Here is a 20,945-nt window from a genome sequence, read left to right as displayed (position 1 = left end):
TGGGGTTTTCCACACTTTCAGCACATTGAAGGAAGCGACAGGGTCGAGCGGCAGAAGGAAATTGAATCTGGCCAGCATAATGAATTTTGCGTGGAATAGGCCAACAAAATGCGCCCACTAGAAAGTAGGTGCGCTGTGTGACTGCCAATTACGCAGTGGAGGTCGGAGCTAAGCAAAGCGTACAGAATTGTGGGGATTGATGCTGCTTCGGCCAAGCTCAAGCGGGCGGTTCCCCTTGAACATATTCTTCAAAGAACTGTGTCCTCCTGGCATGGGCCGGTAATAATATTAGGAGCAATTTCTGTTATTTCGTAGCCAGGGCTGAGCCTAGCTGCCCTCATGTTGCATTCAGAGCTCGAGAGACCAAAGACTTCGGGGACCTGCTGAGGGTGCATGCTAACGATTAAAATATTGCAACATAAACCAGTGAAGCGTGGATAGAAATGTCTAGAATGCATCGCAGTAGATCAAGGATTCTAAGGCTTATGTGTAGGACTGGAAACTGTTACTACCAGCTACGCAACACCATCGTCTCTCATAGTAAAATTCACGCCGACCAGTCCCTCCCTCACCATTCCGCATGGATTTTCGCTTTATCTATAACAGGATTAGAGCTACACATCCAGAGATTGAAGACGTCAGAGCGCGGAGCTTTCTCAGCTAGTGTTGTTGGGCTTAGCTCCTCCATTCGATGTTGATCACACTGTGGGAATTTTGTACAGAAGAACTAAGGAAGCCGTGTAGAAGATTTAGGCTACACATGACACATTGAAACGATTTCTTGTGAGTGGCAGAACACACGCCACTAGCTGGAGCTGCAACAGCTGCAGCAGAAGGAGCAGCCGCAGCAGCCTCAGCAGCCTCAGTATGGTTATTGCTGCTGCCGACAGATCTGCTGTGTCTAGCCGAACAACGGGATGCGTCCTCTTTCAAAAATCGAATATTCCACCTACCGGTAAAAAGCCAAGAATAGAGAATGTGAACAAAGAAGCTTATCTCAGGAATCCGTGGCGGTGTTACTGTTTAATCGCTCAACGCTGCATGACTTCCAGGCTCGGGCGGTGAATTTTGCGGAACGAGAACTGAAGCCGATGGGCAGCGTATGAGGTATCCTTTTATGCGTAAGGGCGAGGGCAGAAGCAAGTGAATTAGTTTTTGTGTCGTCTTTCTTGTAAGCGCTTATTGAGGCCAGCACGCGGCTATCCAGCAGGCGCTGGCCTGAGTTGCAGCACCTTAAAAGAGCAGCGAGCGGGCAAGCGACGAGGTGGTGGAATCTTGGCAACGCTGCTACGAGCCTGTATTGTGTTTTACTTCTTTCAAAAGGTAGACAATTAGCCATTTTGCCCAATACTCGCTGCTGTCGTTGCTTCTTCCAGTCGGCTTGTGCCTTGGGGGACCTGCTGCAACAGCAGCCGAAGGGGCAGGAACCGCAACAGGGTTCTGGCGCTACTGGATGTAGAGATCGTCTTTGTTTCCGGAGAGGCGTTTTACGTCTTCTGCAAACCGAGGCTTCAACACTGTGATGGCTTCCCTCCGTGCAGCCACCGGGACTGGTGCGGCTGCTTCTTCAGAACCCGCAGCCGCAGCAGCGGCAGGGAATCTGTCAGCTGCTGTTGTGAATGATATCAAAGATGAGGGCAACCGTTTGTTTAAGGAGGGGGACTTGGCTGGGGCCTCTGCAGCCTACACTCGCGTTATAGACGCCTGCACACCAGCAACTGCAAAGGTAGCTCAAGCCAATGATGCAGTGGCGCATCCATTGCAGGAGGTGTTGGCTGCTGCGTATTGCAATCGTTCTATGTGTCGGATAAAGCAGCAAGACTACAAAGGGGCAGAGACGGACAGCCGGGCTGCGCTGCGGCTGCAGCCCAATTACCCGAAAGCCCTTTATAGACAGGCCCTCTCGCTACGGTTGCTGGGGGACTACGGTGCTGCGGCTGAAGCCCTCGGTCGGCTGCTTCGGCTGGATCCCCGCAATAAGGAGGGGGCCGAGCTACTTCAATTGCTGCGGGAGACTCTGAAGCAGAAGGAGCAGCACCAGACGGACAGCAACATGCCTTCGGCCCTGCTAGAGACGGCACTGAATGCAGAGGAGACGGAGACCAACAGGAGGCAAGCTTTTGCTCGCTTAGGGCAGATGGTTCAGCAGAGGGAGACGCTGCAGGAGGCCGTAGCGAAGGAGGGACTGCTGCAAAGACTAGCGCTGTTTCTGAAGCAGCAAAACGGGAAAACACAAGCGATCCCTGCAGCAAAAACAATAGCTGCTGCTGCAGATGATTCAGCAGATGGGCTGGCAAAAGCTTCCCCTGACCTTACTGCTACAGCTGCTGTCCCGGCTCCTGTGGAAGCAGCAGGGTGGGAGCTGTTGGCGACTTTGGTTCAGTTCAGTCCGCTGGGTCTTTCTGACACTGACAGCAGCAGCAGAAGCAGAAAGAGCGGCCAGGACCACTTGTTGCTCTCCGTTGACGAGCCCCTGGTGATTCCCTCACGCGTCCGCCTCTGTCGCGAAGCTCTGCGCAATATCTGGCGCTCTGAGGACTTTCTTTTGGCATTCAGGAGACTTCAGAAACAGGGCTTACTACCACCCCCCAGCGACAGCAACAGCAGCGTGGACAGTCGCCACTGGCGCGGCTTGTGTTGTGTGTGTTTGCTGCGTGCCTTTGCCTACCTGAAGCAAAGTGAGGCAGACTCATTTGAACATGACTCTTCTTTCCTTACTGCGGTTGCTGCTGCTCTAGATTGCAGCGAGGCTCCCCAGCTGCAGGTGGCTGCGCTGCAAGCGCTTGCAGCCGTGGCAGACGCAAGGAGGCGCCTGGGCCTGAAGGCCAAGGCCCTAACACTGAGGCACGGGATCGAAAGATCCATGGAGGCAGCCCTCACATTACTTTCGGCAGCAGCAGACGCCAAAGAATGCGGGACAGGCTCGCAGGAGCAGCAGCAACAGCAGAAGGAGCAGCTACTTGCTCTTGAACGTAACGTGGAGTTGGTAGTTGTGTCTCTCTTCAAGCTTCTGGGGGACCGTGAGAGGGCAGAGGCCGACAGAGTGGATATACAGAGGCTTGCTGACCAGTTGTTGTCGCCTTTTCTTTCTCATTGCTGCAGCAAAAATAGCAGCAAGCAGGCGGAGACCTACGTAGGCCTCAAGGCGCTGCTATTCCTAATGACTGCTGACAGAGACAGCGCAAGGGATTTCATCCTCCAAGGCTCTCTTCTGCCTCACATACTGTCAGCAGCGACAGGAGAAGCAGCAGCAGCAGCGGGGTTAGCGGGCACACTACAGCAGCAGCAACAGCAGCAGGTGGGTACCGCGCTGCTGCTGCACTGTCTTGACTACGTGGAGCTGAGGCAGAAGCTGTTGGATGAGGACGGGATGAACACCATCCTGCAGCTGCTCAGAGAAAGAGATAGAGGAGACCCACTAACAGCAAAACTGGCAGTGGCCCTCGCCCGTGTTTGCGTTCACAGCGCAGCTGTCAGGCAGGAGGTGCTGGAGCAAGTCGATTTCACGAACTTGCTACAGGAGCTCTTGGTACAAATGCTGCAGCAGCAGCAGCAAAAGCAGCGGGGCTTGGATAAGGACCTTGGAGTTTGTGTTCTTGAACTTTTCTTCTTTTTGAGCCTTCATGCTGAGTTTAAGGATAAGTTGTTGCACCTCGACAAGTCTCCAGACGGGCAAAAAGATCTTATGGACACTCTATTACAAGTAGGCAGCCAATTCTGCAACAGCAGCACCGACAGCAGCCGAAAGGGCAGTGGCAGCAACAGCAGTCTGCCTCGCTATCTGTTGTGTGGAGGCCTGTGCAACTTGCTGCGGTCTCGGGAGGACAAGGACCGCATGCGCCGTCGGGGGGCCCGCGGGAACCCGGGTGGCGTTGACCTTGATGAGAGCCAGTTGGAGGCTCTGGAAGCCCTCTACAGCTCTTTGCCTGCGGAGGCAAAACCTGTTGCAAACGGCGAGGTGGATTTAGGGGACGAATCCAACGTACGCATACTCCGTGAGCTGCTGCTGCAGCGGGGTGCGGTGAAGCTGCTGGTGCGGGCCTGCACAGCCAAGCCCCTGCCTTCTGCAAATGTGCTTTTGGCAGCTGGCAAGGCGTTTTGCCTCCTTGCAAAAAACGAGAAGACGAGAGGAGTGATGGTGAGGGAAGGGGCCCTGCGGGCCTTGCTGACGGCCATTGGGGCGCTGAAGGGATCCCCAGAGGACCAGCAGGACCTGCAACAAGCAGCAGCACAACTGTGCATCTCTGTGGATCCATCCCTTTTCAGCTACAGCGAGGCGCTTGACGCGGTGCCGGCCGTTTTGCCGCTGCTGCAGCACGGGCATGAGCTACTGCAGTACGAGGGGGCCCTCGCACTGACTAACCTGCTGAGTGTCAGCGAGGAGCTGCGGCTGCGGGCCTTCGCCGGGGGCGCCTGGCGGAAGCTGGCTGAACTGATATTCACCGACAACGATTTGCTGCGGGCAGCAGCATTGGAAGGTTGGTGCAACTTGGCGAGCAGCGAGAAGGTGCAGCGCGACTTGGGAGACAAGACAGAGGGCAACGCAGATGTACAGGACCTAAAGCTGCTGCTGGCATTTTGCAGAGAGACAGAAAACAAAAGAGCGCAGCAAGCGGCAGCAGGGGCACTTGCCACATTACTCAACAACTCAAAAATCGCTAAGGCACTGCCCACCTATAGCAACTACGGCAACCTGCTGGAGGCCCTGAAAGAGGCGGAGCAGGACGAGGGGCCCCTGCTGGACCGGCTGCTTGCCTGTCTTTTTAACATATGGGCAGAAGAAGCTTCGACGGACGAAGAAAAAGAGACGAAAAGACAAGTTTTTGAAGCAGTGGACAAGCATAAGGATAAATTGAAGGGGCTTGCAGCAAAACTGGCCCAACAAATGCTTGCTGCCAACGAGAATTGCAGTCACAAACCACAAGTACAAGACTCAACAGCGTCCGCGGGGAATGCCTCGAACTAAGTGCGGCCAATTCTGCTCTGGCTGTTGCGGGAGCAGCAGCTGCTGCTCCTGCATTTTTTTGTGTGTTGTGTGGCTTTTGCTGTGTGTATTACTCTGTCTTGGAGCTGCTACTGCATGCACACAGTTCCCTGCTTGCGGCCTGAGGGCTTCGAGGTGCGGAGCCTGAGCAAGCTCCCATCGAATTGTACACAGACAGACGCCGACTTCGGGTTTTTGGGGCTGCTGGTGAGTCCATGCTTCCGTTGTCTTGCCTTTTTTCCAGTTTGACACGAAACAGACACGGCGACTTGTTTTTTAAAATAACCAGGTTGAAGGGCGCTCTCAAGGAGCTAGAGCTTTACTTCCCCCACCATGGAGCTAGAACTCCTGAGCGACGTAGCTTCGGTAGCTGCAGTGCGCAAGGTTTATTGGACGCAAGCACACAGCTGCAGCATCAGCAAAAAATGGCGGACAGCAGCTGCTGACTTAGGAAGAGGCAAGCGACGATGAAGCGCGAGCTTATTTCCTTTGAGAATCTTACGCACGAGCAGAAGCACCGGCGGATTTCCATAATCAAGTTCTAGTGAATATTGTTCGCAGGACTGTCCTGCTACAAGGGCAGCGGAAGACGCCCTTCGGCATGTGTATTAATAGAGACCACGTTCGTGTCTCACATTGCCCCCCTTTTTGTTTCCTCTAATGGACAAGAACAGCTGCAAGGAGCTCTGCGTAGCTAACGCGCTCGGGTGGGATTTATGTACAACTTGCAGGGAGCTCCGGTGGAACCTAGGCATGTGATAAGTACCTCTGCGAGGTAAACCGGTGCGAACCGAAGTCCCAACAATCACAGCCAAACCGACTCAGCCCCCTATCTAAATTTTAAACAGAAAGGACGCATCCTGCCTCACCGGGCCTGCCTAAGCCGTTTGCGTGTACAACGGGTACGCGTTTCGTCCTGCTGCTGTAGGAAATAAAATCTATGCTATGCAGAACGTACAAGGGACGAATCCCATGCTGATTTGCGGTTAACGATGATTAACTACATAGCGCAACGAAGTTTCCATAAGTCCACAACTCCAATGATTACCCAAATGGGAACGGAGTTGTAGTCGACACAAAGCCTTGGCCTTGTGGAGTCTCTGGCCCCAGAAAGTGCAGCACATGCAACATCCACACAGAAACCGCCATAATCTTACGAGCACCGCACTTTTGGAGCATTGTTGAATCAACGCCTAAACGGTGTGAGGCCCTTGCAAGCCATCTTAGATACATGAACTGCATCAACATAGGTATTGACGTCGCGCGACAGCACCAAGGGCGACTCACACCTGGAGTTAATGCTACCCGTCTTCCATTGCTCACCTGCTGCCGCTCTTGCTTCTGCAGCAGCAGATTAATTAGGTGGAGTTCCTTCGACTCATTAAGGCCTCTGATCCAGCCAGGCTTCACAAAAAAGAGTCCCTTGCAGCAAAAGGCGCCCTGAGATTAGGCTTCCGTCTCCGTTTTTACTTTCTTCTTTTTCTTCTGCGTCTCTGTCTCGCCTTTATCCCCGTTCACATGCCTCTTTTGCTTTGATCCCACCGCTGCCGTATCGACTGCATCTGTCGACACGTCATATTTCTTAGACACGCCATTGGTTTCCCTGTGTGGCTCATAGCGCTGAAACGCAGGCTTGCTGGGAGGTTTAGGGCCACCTGCACCACACACATGCGCCGAACCTCAGAAGTAGACCTATAACTCTAAAATGCAAATAATAAAACCTGTCTAACGTGTACGGGGAGACGCACTGCCTGCTAGCTGCTGTTCCAGCTGCTCAAGGCGGTTCTCCACGTAGCGTCTGCATGCAATTGCAACTGTCGGCTCCGCGGGACCTTGCGGTGCGGCAGCACTGTTGCCATTTGCTGCCGAGCCTCCCGCTGCTGCTGCAGCTACTTCTGCGGCCTCTGTCAGCGCGTCCACCCGCACGCAAAGAGAGAGTTTTGCCGCCAGAACTCGTGATATCTTCCCTGTAAATGAACAAAACGAAGATCAAAGGCCAAAAAGGATGACCATACAATGTAGTAGTGAGCAGCTGCGAGCACAACACTGCAGACCACGATAGCGGTCCAGACAGAGAAGTTACGATTCGCAAAAGAGGAGGCCGGGAAAGAAACATACCAGAAACGAAATGTGATGGGATAAAATCGATACAACAGCGGAATGAAAAAAACAGGTGAGGAAAGAAAAGCATCACCCGATAACGGCAACAACCTTGTCACTGCAGTCGTCTAGTGGCTGCTCACCTTTGAGCTTAGGCGTGGCTTGGCCGACCAATGCTGCATGATAAATGATGCCGTATTTGGGGGTGTTTGACTTCGTCTTCAGGGCCCTGAAAAGAGCCTTTTCGGCACCTAGGATCTGGATAGTGGACGCAGGCTGTTTAGATAGTGACAACAGACTGCCGCTGTGAGCCATCAGACGCGCGCCAATCACCTCACCCACCTAAAACACAGAGAGGTCTTACAGCCTAGATGAATTATCGACGCGACGACTTCGCAACGATTACCAAGTCGACGAACCGTCGACGTACTTATTTCTCAACAATGCATATCCCTGCTCATGCCGTTCATTTTGTCTTCGTCTGTCTTTGCTGTTATCTATGTTTCTGCTCATCCGTTATTGTGAAAGGGCAATATACTGACCATATGCGTTAGATTCGGAGCTACTGCTCTCATTCGGAGCTTCAGGTACTCTGCCAGGTTCGCTCTGTACTCTACGAGCTCTTCAACTCTGCATGCCAACGAGGTGATATGCTGCAGATCCTCTTCTGTCATTTCGGTGCCCATAGAAGTCTCAGCGCTCATGCGCACCTCCGCGCATATCTGCAAGAGAAAGAACCCACATGCGTTGATCTCTACAATGAAATATCAGTACGCAACTCAATTCGCTACACAGCCGATGGATACACTGCTGAACAAGTACAATTCGCATGGAATTGATACTTCAAAATGATGCAATGACTGCGGCAAAAAACCGCTCGACAGCAACTACTGGTATAGGAGAAGGCACGGAGAATGCTACGGCGCAGTACTTGCTGGTTGAGAGCTCGCCATGCAGTGGTCTGGTGCCCAGTAAAGAGCTCCGAGGTGTACTCGTCGTGGCCTACTCACCTCATCAGGTATTAATGCTTCTATATCTGCGTTTTTCGCGTTGGTTCTGAAACCGATTTTTTGTACGACTCTTGCGTAGACTAAATTGTCAGTAACTATTTTCGAGAGCTCCGGAAAGTGCCATCCATACCACTCCTTCAACCGCATCGCGAAGTTATTCAACTCACGGTCCATGTCATCAAGGAGAGCTTAGAACCACAACAAAACATTGTACATATGTGCTGTTCATAAAGAAAACCAGCAGAACTCGGTAGAAATGCAAATTGGACAAACGGCGTGTTAAAGGACAAATCGTCCGCAGAAAAAATATAGCCAAAACAGGACTTAACATGCGGCAAAGACGGCCAGCGGCAAAAGTGATGGGAGGGCACGACATGAAAGGACGGGAGTCGACGGAGATCGTGGGGAACCAGCAAACAAAGCGCGGAGTGAGGAGAGCAAGTGAGAAATCGTAGGACCGAAAGTCGTGGTCGGAAACAGACGGGCATTACAAAAGCAAAGCGAAAGTCACACAGAGGTAGAAGAGCAGACAGGGAGACGGAGAGGAAGCATTCCAAGGTAACGAGAATATACAACAAAAACCAAAGGTGAGAACTGCCAGGAGGAACGTATACAGAGGCAAACGCACTGCCGAAATGAAAAATTACACAAGAGGGGGCCAGAAAAGCCAAAATGTCAGCAATACGGAGGTGGGGAGCAGCTTACCAACAGCCTGGATGATCATGGTGTCTAACTTCTCAGGACTGAATCGAAGCTTGAACCGATTTAACGAATGCGATAACGACATAGCCATTTGCTGACGATCTGCAGACAATACCCCCGAAAATTTCAACATTAAATAACGGAAGAAGTGAGCCGCATGTGAGCTGCATGTGCTATTGTATATGCTCTCGTTTAATGTCCAAGCCCTCTGTCCTGAAGCTTAAGTTCTAACTTCCATCGCGGGGTAAAAAAGACAAAAAATACAAAGCAGGCTCTACCAGCTGCGGATCCCATGAGAGGATATACCACTGCACACTTTATAGAAGCCAAAAAGATGAACTGGCTCGTTTAGATCCCATCAAAACTTCAAGTTACCTTTCTCGTCGATGCCATCAAGCAACTCCGCGATATGCTGTCTGATGCCTCTTAGTATTTCATGAGTCTGAGGCGAGAATAAAATTTCCGCGTTGAATTTGCTTTTGATTGCAGACCCTAGATTTTTATCGGCAACCAACAGCTTGGCCGCCTCACCCTCTGCAGCCAGTTGCTTCTTCAGAAAGCGTCGGAGGCCCTTGCCCATGTTCCCATCTATCAGAGCTAGCGTTTCTTCTGTGGCTTGCTTGTTGTCTTTGAAGCGAGAAAACGCGTGCAGCTCTATAATGTTTTTCGTCTTTTCGGCGGAGTTGAACGCCTCCTGCAGGCTCTCCACGTCCTTCACCTCCAACAGGCTCCCATTCCGCACGCGGAATAAGGCAAAGCCCGCGGCTGTCTCCAATAAAGCCAACATATTCACCAAACCAGCCCAAAGCCGCAGACCCCAAGGCGTGAAACCTGAACCTGAAGCCTGCGGCTCCGATCCCCTTGAAACAGCTGCAGCTTCGAGTTGGTGCACGGGCTCCCTTTCCTAGAGTGGAAGCCGACTCTGCGAGCAAAAGTCCCGAACCTTAAACTTCTAGTATTCTCTTCCTTCCCTTCTCGATACAATGCAAAAGTGGGGCCCCGTTGAGGGCCCGGCGGCAGCAGCGAGGACTCCTGGACTGGAAAAAGAGAAGGAAAATATAAAGACAAAACTCGGGCAAATTTGCGCCTAAGAAGGCAAAAAGAAAGAAGAACCAGAACCCAGCCAAGACGCCAGTGGGGTCCTGCCCTGTGTGGAAAGAGGCCAAGGGAGAGACGAAAAAAACAGAACGACAGCTCTCTGCACCTTATCCCGTTTATTAAGTTGATTAAGAAGAGCAGTGCAAATAATAAAGCATAAAAATGCACAGAAGCAGCACGAACAAGCGCTGCCGCAGCAATGACTGTGGGGGCGCCCAGCCACATCAGCTGCAATGGCAGTAGCAGCCACATGAGCAGCGCCAGGGGCCCCCTATCTCAGGCTTCCTTCTATTGCAAGCCAAGGGTGAAAATCATTAGTCAATAACAAAACTCAGGTTTAATAAGAACTAAGAAGGGTAAAAATGAGCAAAAATGATAACATGCATGCGTGCGCCGACGTAGACTTCACTGAGGCTGTTTCTAGCCTCACAAGCGGGGGCCCCGTGACCGACTCTCGAGATCTCTGAGGAGTCCCTCGGGGGCCCCGGGGTACTAGCGCATCCTGACTGTCTCCATTTGTAGACCTGCATCTCCTTCATTTCAATTGTAAATTTGAAAGTAGTGTATGGACAAAGAGTAGAGCTGCAACGGCGATTGCTAGCAACGCGGACGGCGGTAAAGCCGCGGCCGCAACTGTCTCATCGCCAGCAGCCTGGCGTGTCCCACTTCTGCAGCAGTCTCATGCCTCTATCGTTTCCTTGCCTGCCCTTGCCCTGCTATGGTCACCTCACGGGCTTTCCGGTCCTCTCCTGGCCGGTGTCTGTGCTATATCTCATTCTAGCAGCTGCAGAGGGCCTGAGGGGCCCCCGGCAAAGGGCCCGAGGCGCCCCCCAGCAGCCAGACTGAGGGTCTTCCGGTTGGAGGTGTCAAGGCCCTTGAGCCTGCAGCCCTTGGAGGGGCTCCGGACCATGGCAGTATGGGTGTCCGACTCAGAAGTGGTGGAATGCTTTGGGTGCGGGGCCCCCTTCTCTGCACTGCGGCGACGGCACCACTGCAGGCTGTGTGGGGCAATATACTGCAGTAGCTGCAGCAGCAGCTGCTGCTTATCTGTGGTGGGGGGCCCACAGGGGCAGGAAGCCAGCAGCAGCATCAGGCTTTGTGTGTTTTGTGTGCGCAATGCCCACAAGCAGCAACAGCTGCTGGGGCCCCTCACCAAGCTCCAGAGACACCCCATCCCTACATCCCACTCACAGGCCAGCCACTGGGGTGTACGTACACCCAAGCAGCGACTGCAGGGGGCCCCACACGCAGCTTTACTTGCCCATGAATGCCGCCTGCCCACTGCAGGCGGGCCCTGGCCAAACCCGCATGGGCATTGCTCTGGTGCGGACAGAGTCTCCAGCAGCAGCGACAGCAACTGTGACAGCAAGAGCAGCAGCAGCAGGACTTGCAGCAGCGTTGCAAACGGGACATACGCGCTGTCTCTTCTGCGCCAAAGTGTCTTATCACACTGTGTGCTTGAGGGTCTGCCTGCCGCTGCAGCTTGTGTGCTGCTGCGGCTGATCTTGTCTGTGGTGTCTGCGCTGCATGCATCAGCTGCTGCTGCTGCGGTGTCCCTTGGGGACTGTGTGCACGTTTGCTGCTTCCCTGGTCAGTCAATGTCCGACTCCCGAGCCTTCCCGGGGGTCGTGCTGCCTCTGCTGCTGCAGCACAAGCAGCAGCAGCAGCTGCTCCCCCTGCATCAAGCACGGGTGCTGCTGGTCCACGGAGACCTCCAGTTGGGGGGCAGAGTTGCTGAGGGGCCTCCAGGCCGGTTCACACACTTGGAGACGGTGCAGAGGAGACACACACTAGCGCTAAGGGTGCTGCTGCAGCAGCTGGCGCTGCTTCAGCCAAACCTGCTGCTGCTATCGGGGTCCCTACCTCTCTCACTGCTGCTGCGCCTTGCAGCTCTAAAAATTGTAGCCGTTCCTGGCGTCCCCTTTGCCAGCCTGCTTAGGGCCAGCAGAGCCACGGGGGCACCCTTGTGGGCTTCTCTTGAACTAGCAGCAGCAAGAGCAGCAGCAGAAACAGCGCAGCAGCAACAGCAGACGGTCCTGGGCAGCTGCTCTGTGCACTGGGGGGCCCCAACTCCGGGAGCACCGTCTCACCTCATTCTATCGGACTGCCCACCTAGTAGCTTTTGGACTATTTGCCTGGTGCTTCCCACCTCAGCAGCAACAGCAGCAGCACCAACGTCAGCATGGCCTGAAGTAAAAGTGTCAGGCAAAGACCAAGAGGCAGAAACATACAGGCGAGTATTGTGGAGGGGCCTTTGTGCTGCCTTCGCACTACAGCAAGAGCTGAAATTTATTGCTGCTTGCTGCTACCCGGGAGGCGGCCCTCAGGGGCCCCTCTGGATTGAAGCAGCAACGAAACGGCAGCTTTTGCTGCCGCAGTCAGAGGAGAGTCCTGGTCCTGGCTTGGAGAAGCTGCCTCAGGATGATGACTCAATAACTGGAGCCAGCAGGGTACAGACTCTTTGCAGCAACACCCCAGCATCAACGGTACTGCAGCAGCGAGAGCAGCAGGACAGCAGCAACAGCGACAGCACCGGCGCTGTGGCCGATGCTGCAACGGCCATGGTCAACAAATTGCTGGAGAGTACCTTCAGGCAAAGACCCCTCAAGTGCTGGCTGCAATGCTGCAGCATATCTGTGGGATCAGGGGGCCCCCGAGACTTGGAGCGGCGCTTACTGGAATGCATGTGCTCCTTAGAGGGGCCCCCAAGCAGCACCAAGTATCCACCGACAGTAGCTGCAGCAGCAGCTGCGGCCGCTGCAACAAACTGTCCTGCCGTCGCAGCAGTGCAGCTTCTCACGGTCATAGATGGAGAGAAAGAGGGGCTTCCAAACTGCAACTTGGATATACCTGGTGCTCCCCCAGTCGATCCCACAGACCTGGGTGAGCCCCTTCGGGTTCCTACGTCCAACGGCACTTGTGGCATTCGTCCGCTGCACCGTGCTTTTCAGACCACGGCTCCCTCTGCTGCAGAAGCAGCACCTGAAGCAGCAGTCAGGAACGCAATAGCTGCTGCTGCTGCTTCTGCTCCTGCATTCAGAGAGGAGAAGGATGTGGGGCACGAAAGAAGACGCCTGGGTACTTTGCTGCTGAGGCGGGCTTTCAGCCTTGAGGCCCAGATTGTTTCCCTAGGCATCACTTGGAGCTGCCGGCTCCAGCAGTGCGCAACTGGAGCAGGAAGCCCTTGGGCCTCTGGGGCCGTCGCTTGCCTTGGGCCCCTTGGGGCCCCTTGGTCCCCCGGTTCCACAGGAACTTCGGGAGCTCTCCGGCGGTGCCCTTGCGCGCTGGCCTTTAGCCCCTTTGGGGCTACGCTGCGCGAAGTCGCCAGTCGCTGGTGCCTCTTCTTGCAGCAACATCCAGGGTCCCGCAGCTGCCCCGCGGGGGACAGCAGATGCAGAAGGCCTCTTAATGAGCACTCCCTTGCGTTCACGAGAGACACAAACCGAGTTGTTGTTACGTTCAATGTCAGGCAAACCCTTAATTCCAGACCACAGCTTTCTGAAGGGGTGCCAAGCAAGCTACTAGGTACGCAAAGGGCCTTGCGCTGTAGCTCAAGTTACTGCTGCTGGCTGTGCTGTGCGCATGCAGGAAGGTCTTCTAGTGCCTCAAGGGGAAGTCTCGCGCGCACCCGCTGCTGCCCGCCGCCGCAGCAGGTATGAAGGGTCACCTATGTTGTCTCCCTTGCCCCCCGCGAGAACAGCAGAAGCAACAGCGAACGCAACGGGAGACAAGCCAGCAGCAACAGAGGCAGCAGCATCAACGGCAGCGGATAGCGTCCGGTGCAATAGCAAGCTTGAGGATGCCTTGTTTTCCGCGAAAGACTTGCCTTCAGCTTTATCAGAGCCCATCAGAGCAGCTTCAGCAGAACGAACAGCAGAAACAACAGGTACAGAAGGGAGCTGGGATTGCACTGAAAAGAATGGAGGCCCTGCTGGGGTCGATTGGTGGCAAACGTGCCGGCGCTGTGGTGGTGGGGCCCTTGGGGCTTCTGAAGATATTGGCCGATATGGCGACCTTCCCTTCATTAGGTTTTTGGAGTTGCTGCTTACTGACGAGACCCTTAGGGGAGACGGTACCCGTAGCGGGGCTCTTCAGCAGCAGCAGCAGATGGACCAGCAACAGGGGGTGCTGCAACAACAGCAGCACCAGCAGCTGGAACAGGAGCGTGAGCAGGTGCTGAATGGAGACAAGGGAGCGCCCAGCTGCCCCCATTATATCTTTAGAGACAGGACGTTTTACTTCGCATCAGGAAACGCTGTAGGTACACTCTTCATGCTCGCTGCTGATGGCGCTGCAGCTGCAGCCGTTGTTGCAATGTTGCTATTGCCCTCCACCTTATTAGCTGCGGAGCTGCTGGTTGCTGGTGGCTGCGCTAAGGGAACAATTGCTAGCACCTTAAAGCGTAGGCTTAGTGCAGGAGAAAAGGTGGAAACGTGTAGTCGAAATAGTTTACCTGAAAGGTGCAGGCTAGTTTCTGGAAGAGGCATCCTGGGCTAAAAATATTTCCCTTCGGCTTGTCCCTTTTTGTATGCTCACTCCTAGCACATGCGTCATTACACGTAGATCTACACATTTGCAGTTTAGAATGGCACGAGTTGCGTCGGCTCCACATACGTGCGCAGTATGAAATTTTAAAAGAATATACTGCACGGTCGACCTACTTTCTTTGTAAGTTGCAGATGGTGCATTTCTGATCCTCTTCGTGTGTTCTCCTGTGTGGCCTTCCTGCTCTCCTGTTTTGTCTTTTTGTCCAAGACTTTGGCTTTCAGCCACCAGAGCCTAACAGTCTACTCTATATGCAAAAAAGGGGCTCCCCATCAGCTGTTGAAACCTATCTCAAGAATCCCCACTTGCCGTGATTCAACCGACCCGGCTGCTGACGCCTCGGTAACCGAAGCTGCAGCAGTAGCAACGAATGAGTCCGCAGCATCACCTACCGCGTTGCTCTCATCCGAAGCAGGAAAACCCGTACACACACCAGCGAAGCCAGCGCCTGTAGCAGCAGCATCAAAGGCGCCTGCAGCAGCACCGGGCGGAGGAGCTGCAGCAGCAGCACTTGCTGATGATGGCACGTCACTTGCCTCCTGCCAACAGCAAGAGGACGCGTGCCTCTCTGGCAGCGTGTGCTGCACCGCTCGCCGTCAACTGCACGAAGCAGCAAAAGCGGTAGCTGCTGCTGCAATAGAGGGCGCTCCTGGAGGTCTTTATGCTGCAGTCACGGGATGGCTCACTGGGGTTTCTCTGAAAGGCACCGCTGCAGGCTCATCTCCTTCAGCATTGGAAGGGGGTTGCGCGCTAAGTCAAGCACTTCAAAAAAGTCTGGAGGGCAGTGTGCGCTGTCTCCTCGAAAACAAGGCAGGAGCATTACACTCAACCACCAGCTAGAATGACAGTAGCGCCGAAAGCAACAGCCGTATCAGCAAAAGCATATGCTCCATTCGGAAGCAGTCTATACGCGATGCAGCAAAAGAACCCTGTGCCCTGCAACGCTCTCGACGTTTTCTTTAGAGCTCAGGGTTTGCGGCTTTGTGCCCTGCTTGCCACAGGTCTCGTGGGCTACGCGCGGAAGAACATTCTTGACGTCTACTGCTGCAGCGGTGGAGCGGCAGATAAAGGCAACAGAGAAACAGCAGCAACTGTTGATTCAAGGGGCTCCTCTTGAAATTCGGTCACCCCTTTGCAGCTGTGTTGCTGGCCCCTCAGATCAAGGGGCATCAACGGGGCCTCCTGGGGGACCTTTGTGGCGCCTGTGGTCAACTATTTGTAAGCTGCTGGTGGAGCATCAGCGCAGTTTGTCACTGCTGCTGCAGGAGTTGCAACAAGCAGCGGCCATTCTCATGTTGTTCAGTTTTTCGCTTCAGCAAGTGACCTTGAAGCGGCAGCAGCAACAGGGTCCTGCATGCAGCAAAGAGAACCAGGCTGCAGCAGCAAAAAGATCGCAGAACAATGCACCAGGGATGACGTTGGCTGAAAAAGGTTGTTACTGCTGGAAGACAGCTGAGCGGCTGCTTCGAGCCTGCGATTTTTCATGGTTTTGTCTCGACAAGTATTTCGAAGTATGCTGCTCTGTTCTCTTTAAAAGGTTTGCATGCGGTGCAGAGGATGCCCTCAGAGAGGCCAAGCTTCCTGGGTCGCCCAGCCTGCTTCCCCTTGTAATACCTACGAATGATACCGCGAGCCAGCAGGAAGGAGCGGCAGCATCTGTAGATCCTGCCGCTGCACCAGTAGCCACTGCCGATTCCATTGCTGCTGCAGAAGAGCAAAGCCCGAGGAAGTCAGCAGGCTTCGTAGTACTGACCGGAATACGAACGCCGCGTGAAAATGATTCGCTTTTTTGGAGCGCAGCCACCGGACAGGGTCCAACGGCAGCCGCAGCAGCAGCAGCAGCAACAGCAACAGCGAAGGAAACCTCTGTGGCAACAGTGGAGCCTCGGCCAAGCAAAAGAACTGTCTATTACACCGGAAAGATGATACCTCTTTTGCTACACCCACCAGCAGTAACGCCAACTGTTAGTGATACAAGGGACGGCCGGTTGTACAGCCCAACAACAACAGACGCAGCAGCAACCGCAGCATCAGCAGCAAGCGGAGTAGCAGCAGCTCCCCCGCAGTCTCGCCGGCACCGCAGCGCTTCGTGCGAAGTTGTATGGCGGGTTGTCAAAGAGGAGGACGCCTCTGTATCCCCAGCCTCCCCTGCTGGAGAGGAGGGAGCGCCGCTGGGGGCCCCATTAGCAGATGCAGGGGCGCCCGAGGAAACTAGGGCAGACAGGTCCACAGCGGAGTCTGGAAGACCCTTTACGGCTGCAGCAAATTCAAAGGGTTTCCAATCAGCCGCACGCTGCTTGGAGTCCGCTGGACGTGTAACGGTGAATCGTATACCCGCTGGAGTGCCTACTTTGGCTCTTGCAGCTTCAGCAACATCGTCAGCAGCCACAACCAACAAACCAGCAGCAGCAGCAGCAGCAAGCAGGCTCCTGATGCCCCCCGCATTCGGAGCAGCATGTGGCCTTCCGGGGACGTTTAAGGTGGATCATTTTCACTCAGGGCCTCCACAACAACCCTGTCGCCGGTTCAGCAGTTGGCAGCCGCTGTCTGCTGCTCTTGCTGCTGCTTCTTCACTTACCGGCAAAAGTGATGCAGCTTTGCTCGGTAGCAACTGTACAACGCCTAGCCGTGAAACTGTCTGTTTGCACCGTTTGCGTCATCTCACAGCCGGCGCTTTGCATGCTCTTGAAGCCTCCGTGTCTGACATACTTGCTCGCCCCAAAGAGGGCCTTCATGACTTTTTGCCTCATCAGGAGTCCAAAGATGTAGGAGCCCTCATAGCCTCAGCCATTCTTAGCCCCGCAGCAACACACCAACTGAAGCGTAGATGGACGACAGAATTCGTCAATACTCCGGGCGCTTGTTGTGGGGGCTTGTGTGGAAAATGTATAAACCCCACAGGGGCCCCGGCAAAATGCCCTCCAGAAGCACAAGTAAAAGCCTCCAAAGAGGACTCTACACATGCTTCTGCAGAAGCCTTTGCAGAAGCTGCGCCGTTGGAGCCATATGAGAGCAGCAAGCCGTGCCTGTGCTGCCTGGGCACTTGTGCTGTGGAGCTTTGCAGAGCACGGAGGCTAGCGAAGACAAGAAGCTCCAGCAGGGTTGTGAATGCATCATCCTGTGGGGGGAAGCAGGCTCATTCGGAACCCAAGATCCCACGTAGTAGTGAAACATGCGCATCAAAAGAAAGATGGTCTGTGTGGGGTGGCCCCTGCAGCCGTGGGTGCCTTCTGCTGCCTTCAGCGCTGGCCGTGGTTTTGGCTGAACTCTCTGAGGGATTTCTTGAAGAGAGCAAAAATCCTTGGGGAGGCTTTTCACGCACAGACTGTAAAAGTCAACCGCTTGTGTGTGAAGGGCCTTTAAAAGCGAGAAGCTTCCAGGGACGGGGAGATGCCGTGAATCCAGAGGAAACGAAAGGCACAGGGAATGGGCAGGGCTCCCTGAGGAGGCATCCGGGCCAATCAAGTCCCCGCGGTCTTCTGGCTTGCGATTTGTTCAGCTGCTGTCTCTTTGTGCCTCCATTTTGTTGCGCAAATTCGCCAGTGCCAGCGGAAGGAGTTTCGTTTGCTGCCCACTTTCAGACATTGGTGGCGCTTTCGCCTGAAGAGAGCACTTTGGGAATTCCGTGGTGGCTCAGGGAGTCACCTGGCTGTGAGTCTCTACACAGTCCGGCTTTGCAGGATGAAGCGAATGAGACAGAGCTGAGACTGCTACGTAGTGTGCTGGAGGCTCCCATAGACAGCGGCGAGCAGCATGTGCAGGTGCACCAGTTGGGGGATGATCGATCTCACAGTGTGACTCTTTTCTTTGCCCCACAAGTATGCATTCCCAGAACCCTCTCTGGGGGCCGGCTTACGGCTTGTTGATGATTCGCAGGGTTCAGCTAGCGGCTAAGCAACTAGCTTTCGGGTGGCTAGCTGAACAGCAGCCCGCCTATGTATGAAAGTGTACAGTCTGGAACAAGATGGGGACTGGCACTGATGCCAGCGACTAGATTGAAAGCAACTTGAGAAGCAATTTGTTTTTTTTGTGTACTGCAGTTTCACATTTTGAGGCATTTGCTGTGCGGAGATGATCTCCAGTTTTGCTGCTCTATCAAAAGCGCAACGCCTGTCAAACTGTTTGGAGGAAAAAGCGGGGCGTCCTTTACGCTGTCATCGGATGGGTGGGCGAAACTGTGAAGGCCAGTTCAAAGTATATGGCCTTTCTACAATGTATATGTAAACATTGTCAATCCTGAGGCCCAGTTCTCTTCACAAATCCACTGGTAGACCCGGGATCATACTCCTCAGTATGAATGATCACCGACGCATCTGTCTTTATGTCCGCATCCAATCTTCCTTCTCGGCATCATTTCTTCTTGTCTTATGCTTTTGTCTCCCTACCTATCTCACTACCTCATATATTTTCCCTGCACTTCTCTGTTTGTTTTCGTTTCAGTTGGCTGCTTGCACATAAAGGGCGTGCTGTTGTTATCGGCGTTCCGTTACATTTTGTTGCGTTTTGACTGCAACTTACACCCTCGTTTTTGCTTTTTTCGTGCTCAGGGTTTATGTATTGAAGGAGTTAAACCGTCACGAGGTCAAGTTGCTGCTGTGTCAGAGTGATTCTTTCTTTCGCCACTTTTCCCGCGTGTTATTGGAAGGAAGGCCGTCGGCCCTAACACCAATTTTGGGTCTATTTCAAGTAAAGAATGCAATAAATGGAGACAAAAGGTATTACGTTGCCCTTAGTAACCTAAGGTACAGAGAAGGAGGGGCCCCAAAGGGGCCCATCAGGGTCTTCGACCTCAAAGGACTCGGCAGGCAAAGGTATATACCGGAAACGGACTCACACGCAATTCACAGTGGCACCAACAGCAGCAGCAATAGCGGCACGGGTGGTGGGGCTGCTGCAAGGAGAGCGGGGAGACAGAATCGAACGGCGGCTGCAATGCTGAAAGAAGCAGCCGCATCTACAGCGACCCCAGCAGCAAACGATGCAGCAGCAGTAAGCTCGGACGAAAATTATTCTCCTAAGATCTTGGCAGCCACTGAAGAACCATTTTCTAGTAAAGACGCTAGTTTCCCAGCTGCAGGTGGGTATATTGCACTTTTGTCGCTCTCCGTACTTTTCTTCGTATGCACCAAAGGCTCATTCATATTCTTTCTCATTTCCCCTCAGAGCGGTTTGTCCCTTCTTTGTCTCGCGCTTGCCTGACACAAGCTGACACTGTTTGCGACAGTTTCTGTGCAGGCGAAGGCCTCTTTCGCTTCTTTTCTACAGCAACGCCTCCAGCAACTCCAGCGGTCACAGCAGCTGAAGCAAGAGCAACAACTGAAATATCAGCTGCAGCGGCGGCCGCTGGGGAGTTCGAAACCTTGGACGTGCATGCAGCATTGGAGTGCGTGCCAGTGTTGTGGGATCAAAATTTTCGCGAGTACTCTCGGGGCTTTGCGTTGTGCATGCACTCCAGTGACGTCTGTGCCTTTAGGGAGGCACTGCGGCAGGACCTTTCTCTGCTGCAGCGTCTTGAGGTGGTTGACTACTCGCTGTTGGTTGTGGTTTACGAGGATACCGCAGAGATATGCTTTGGCCTCATTGATTTTTTCCGCAAGTATACGTGGGACAAACACGTAGAGAAGCTGGGCAAAGCCCTCGCATACATGACCAGTGGCCTCCAGCCCACTGTTCTATCCCCAGGCGACTACAGGCAACGTTTCACAGAAACGCTGCGGGAGTTCTTCGCCCCTGCACTGCCTTCCCTTCTCCCTGTGTCCCTTCACACGCTGCGGGCACTCGCAGCCTCACTGACACCCACAGACACTTATCCGCAAGGCACGCACCTCTCTGGTGCTGTTGCTGCGGCGTTAGAAGATTCGGAAACAGCACAAAGAACAGCAGAGTCAGCAGTGGCAGAAGCGGGTAGGAGAGAAGAGAGGCGCTCAACGTGTGCTGAGGAGCCAACAGTGCCGTTCCCAGAGGCTGCTGTCCCCGCTGAAGGCCGGCTTTCTTCAGGTGTTCTCTCAAGATCCTCCACGGGGCCGCTCCCATCGTTTGCTGCGTGTCTTGCTGCTATTGTGAGGGACCAGCAGCAGCGGGACGCGGCAGGGACGTGGGGCTCTGGGAATAAGTGCGACCGCTGCGGGGAGACCCCAGCCAGCCTCAGGTAGCGTGCTGTTTCCTGTGGCGGCTTCGCGGCTGCATGCGCTGCGTGTCCGGGCTATGGGGTGCTTTGATGTACAGCACTGGGGAGGGCCTCACAAAAGACGACTTTGAAAAGCCCTCTGCATGCCTTAGGCCACGCATACTAAACGCTGCGCCGTAACTCTAAACTTTGTGCAAAGCATTCACTATGAGATTAACGGAGGTCCTCGAGGCACTCTGTTTAACGCCCATTTTACCTAGGAGGAGCCCAACCAGTCATTTTGGGGCCTCTTATTGCTTGGCAGTTTGCTTCATATATAGGGGGGCTCGATTGCAGAGGTTTCGCTAGTAGGCGAGACCTATTTTGCTACTTACGCAGA

General features: G+C 54.0%; 3 protein-coding genes across 3 annotated transcripts; 2 read left to right on the top strand and 1 right to left on the bottom strand.

The window, feature by feature from the left end:
* Nucleotides 1-1,522: 1,522 nt before the first annotated feature.
* ETH_00030100 (TPR domain-containing protein, putative) lies at nucleotides 1,523-4,966 on the top strand (the record flags this gene model as incomplete). The annotated part of the gene is made up of 1 exon (XM_013373482.1): nucleotides 1,523-4,966. One exon carries the CDS (start codon nucleotides 1,523-1,525, stop codon nucleotides 4,964-4,966), a length of 3,444 nt encoding a protein of 1,147 aa, XP_013228936.1.
* A 1,464-nt stretch (nucleotides 4,967-6,430) lies between these two features.
* Nucleotides 6,431-9,583, bottom strand: ETH_00030095 (nucleolar protein NOP5, putative; the record flags this gene model as incomplete). The annotated part of the gene is made up of 7 exons (XM_013373481.1): nucleotides 6,431-6,639; nucleotides 6,733-6,951; nucleotides 7,228-7,426; nucleotides 7,627-7,806; nucleotides 8,095-8,282; nucleotides 8,800-8,898; nucleotides 9,172-9,583. 7 exons carry the CDS (start codon nucleotides 9,581-9,583, stop codon nucleotides 6,431-6,433), a joined length of 1,506 nt encoding a protein of 501 aa, XP_013228935.1.
* Nucleotides 9,584-10,802: 1,219 nt separating this feature from the next.
* Nucleotides 10,803-20,591, top strand: ETH_00030090 (1-phosphatidylinositol-4-phosphate 5-kinase, putative; the record flags this gene model as incomplete). Its single annotated transcript, XM_013373480.1, has 7 exons — nucleotides 10,803-13,358; nucleotides 13,483-14,151; nucleotides 14,650-15,249; nucleotides 15,441-18,257; nucleotides 18,480-18,604; nucleotides 18,987-19,516; nucleotides 19,675-20,591. 7 exons carry the CDS (start codon nucleotides 10,803-10,805, stop codon nucleotides 20,589-20,591), a joined length of 8,214 nt encoding a protein of 2,737 aa, XP_013228934.1.
* Between the last annotated feature and the right edge of the window lie 354 nt (nucleotides 20,592-20,945).

The sequence above is a fragment of the Eimeria tenella genome, genomic scaffold, assembly GCF_000499545.2.
Source record: "Eimeria tenella Houghton genomic scaffold, Eth_scaff15, whole genome shotgun sequence".
Taxonomy (NCBI): Eukaryota; Apicomplexa; class Conoidasida; order Eucoccidiorida; family Eimeriidae; genus Eimeria; species Eimeria tenella.
The sequence above is the reverse complement of the archived record's forward strand: the minus strand, read 5'-3'. Positions and strand labels throughout refer to the sequence as shown.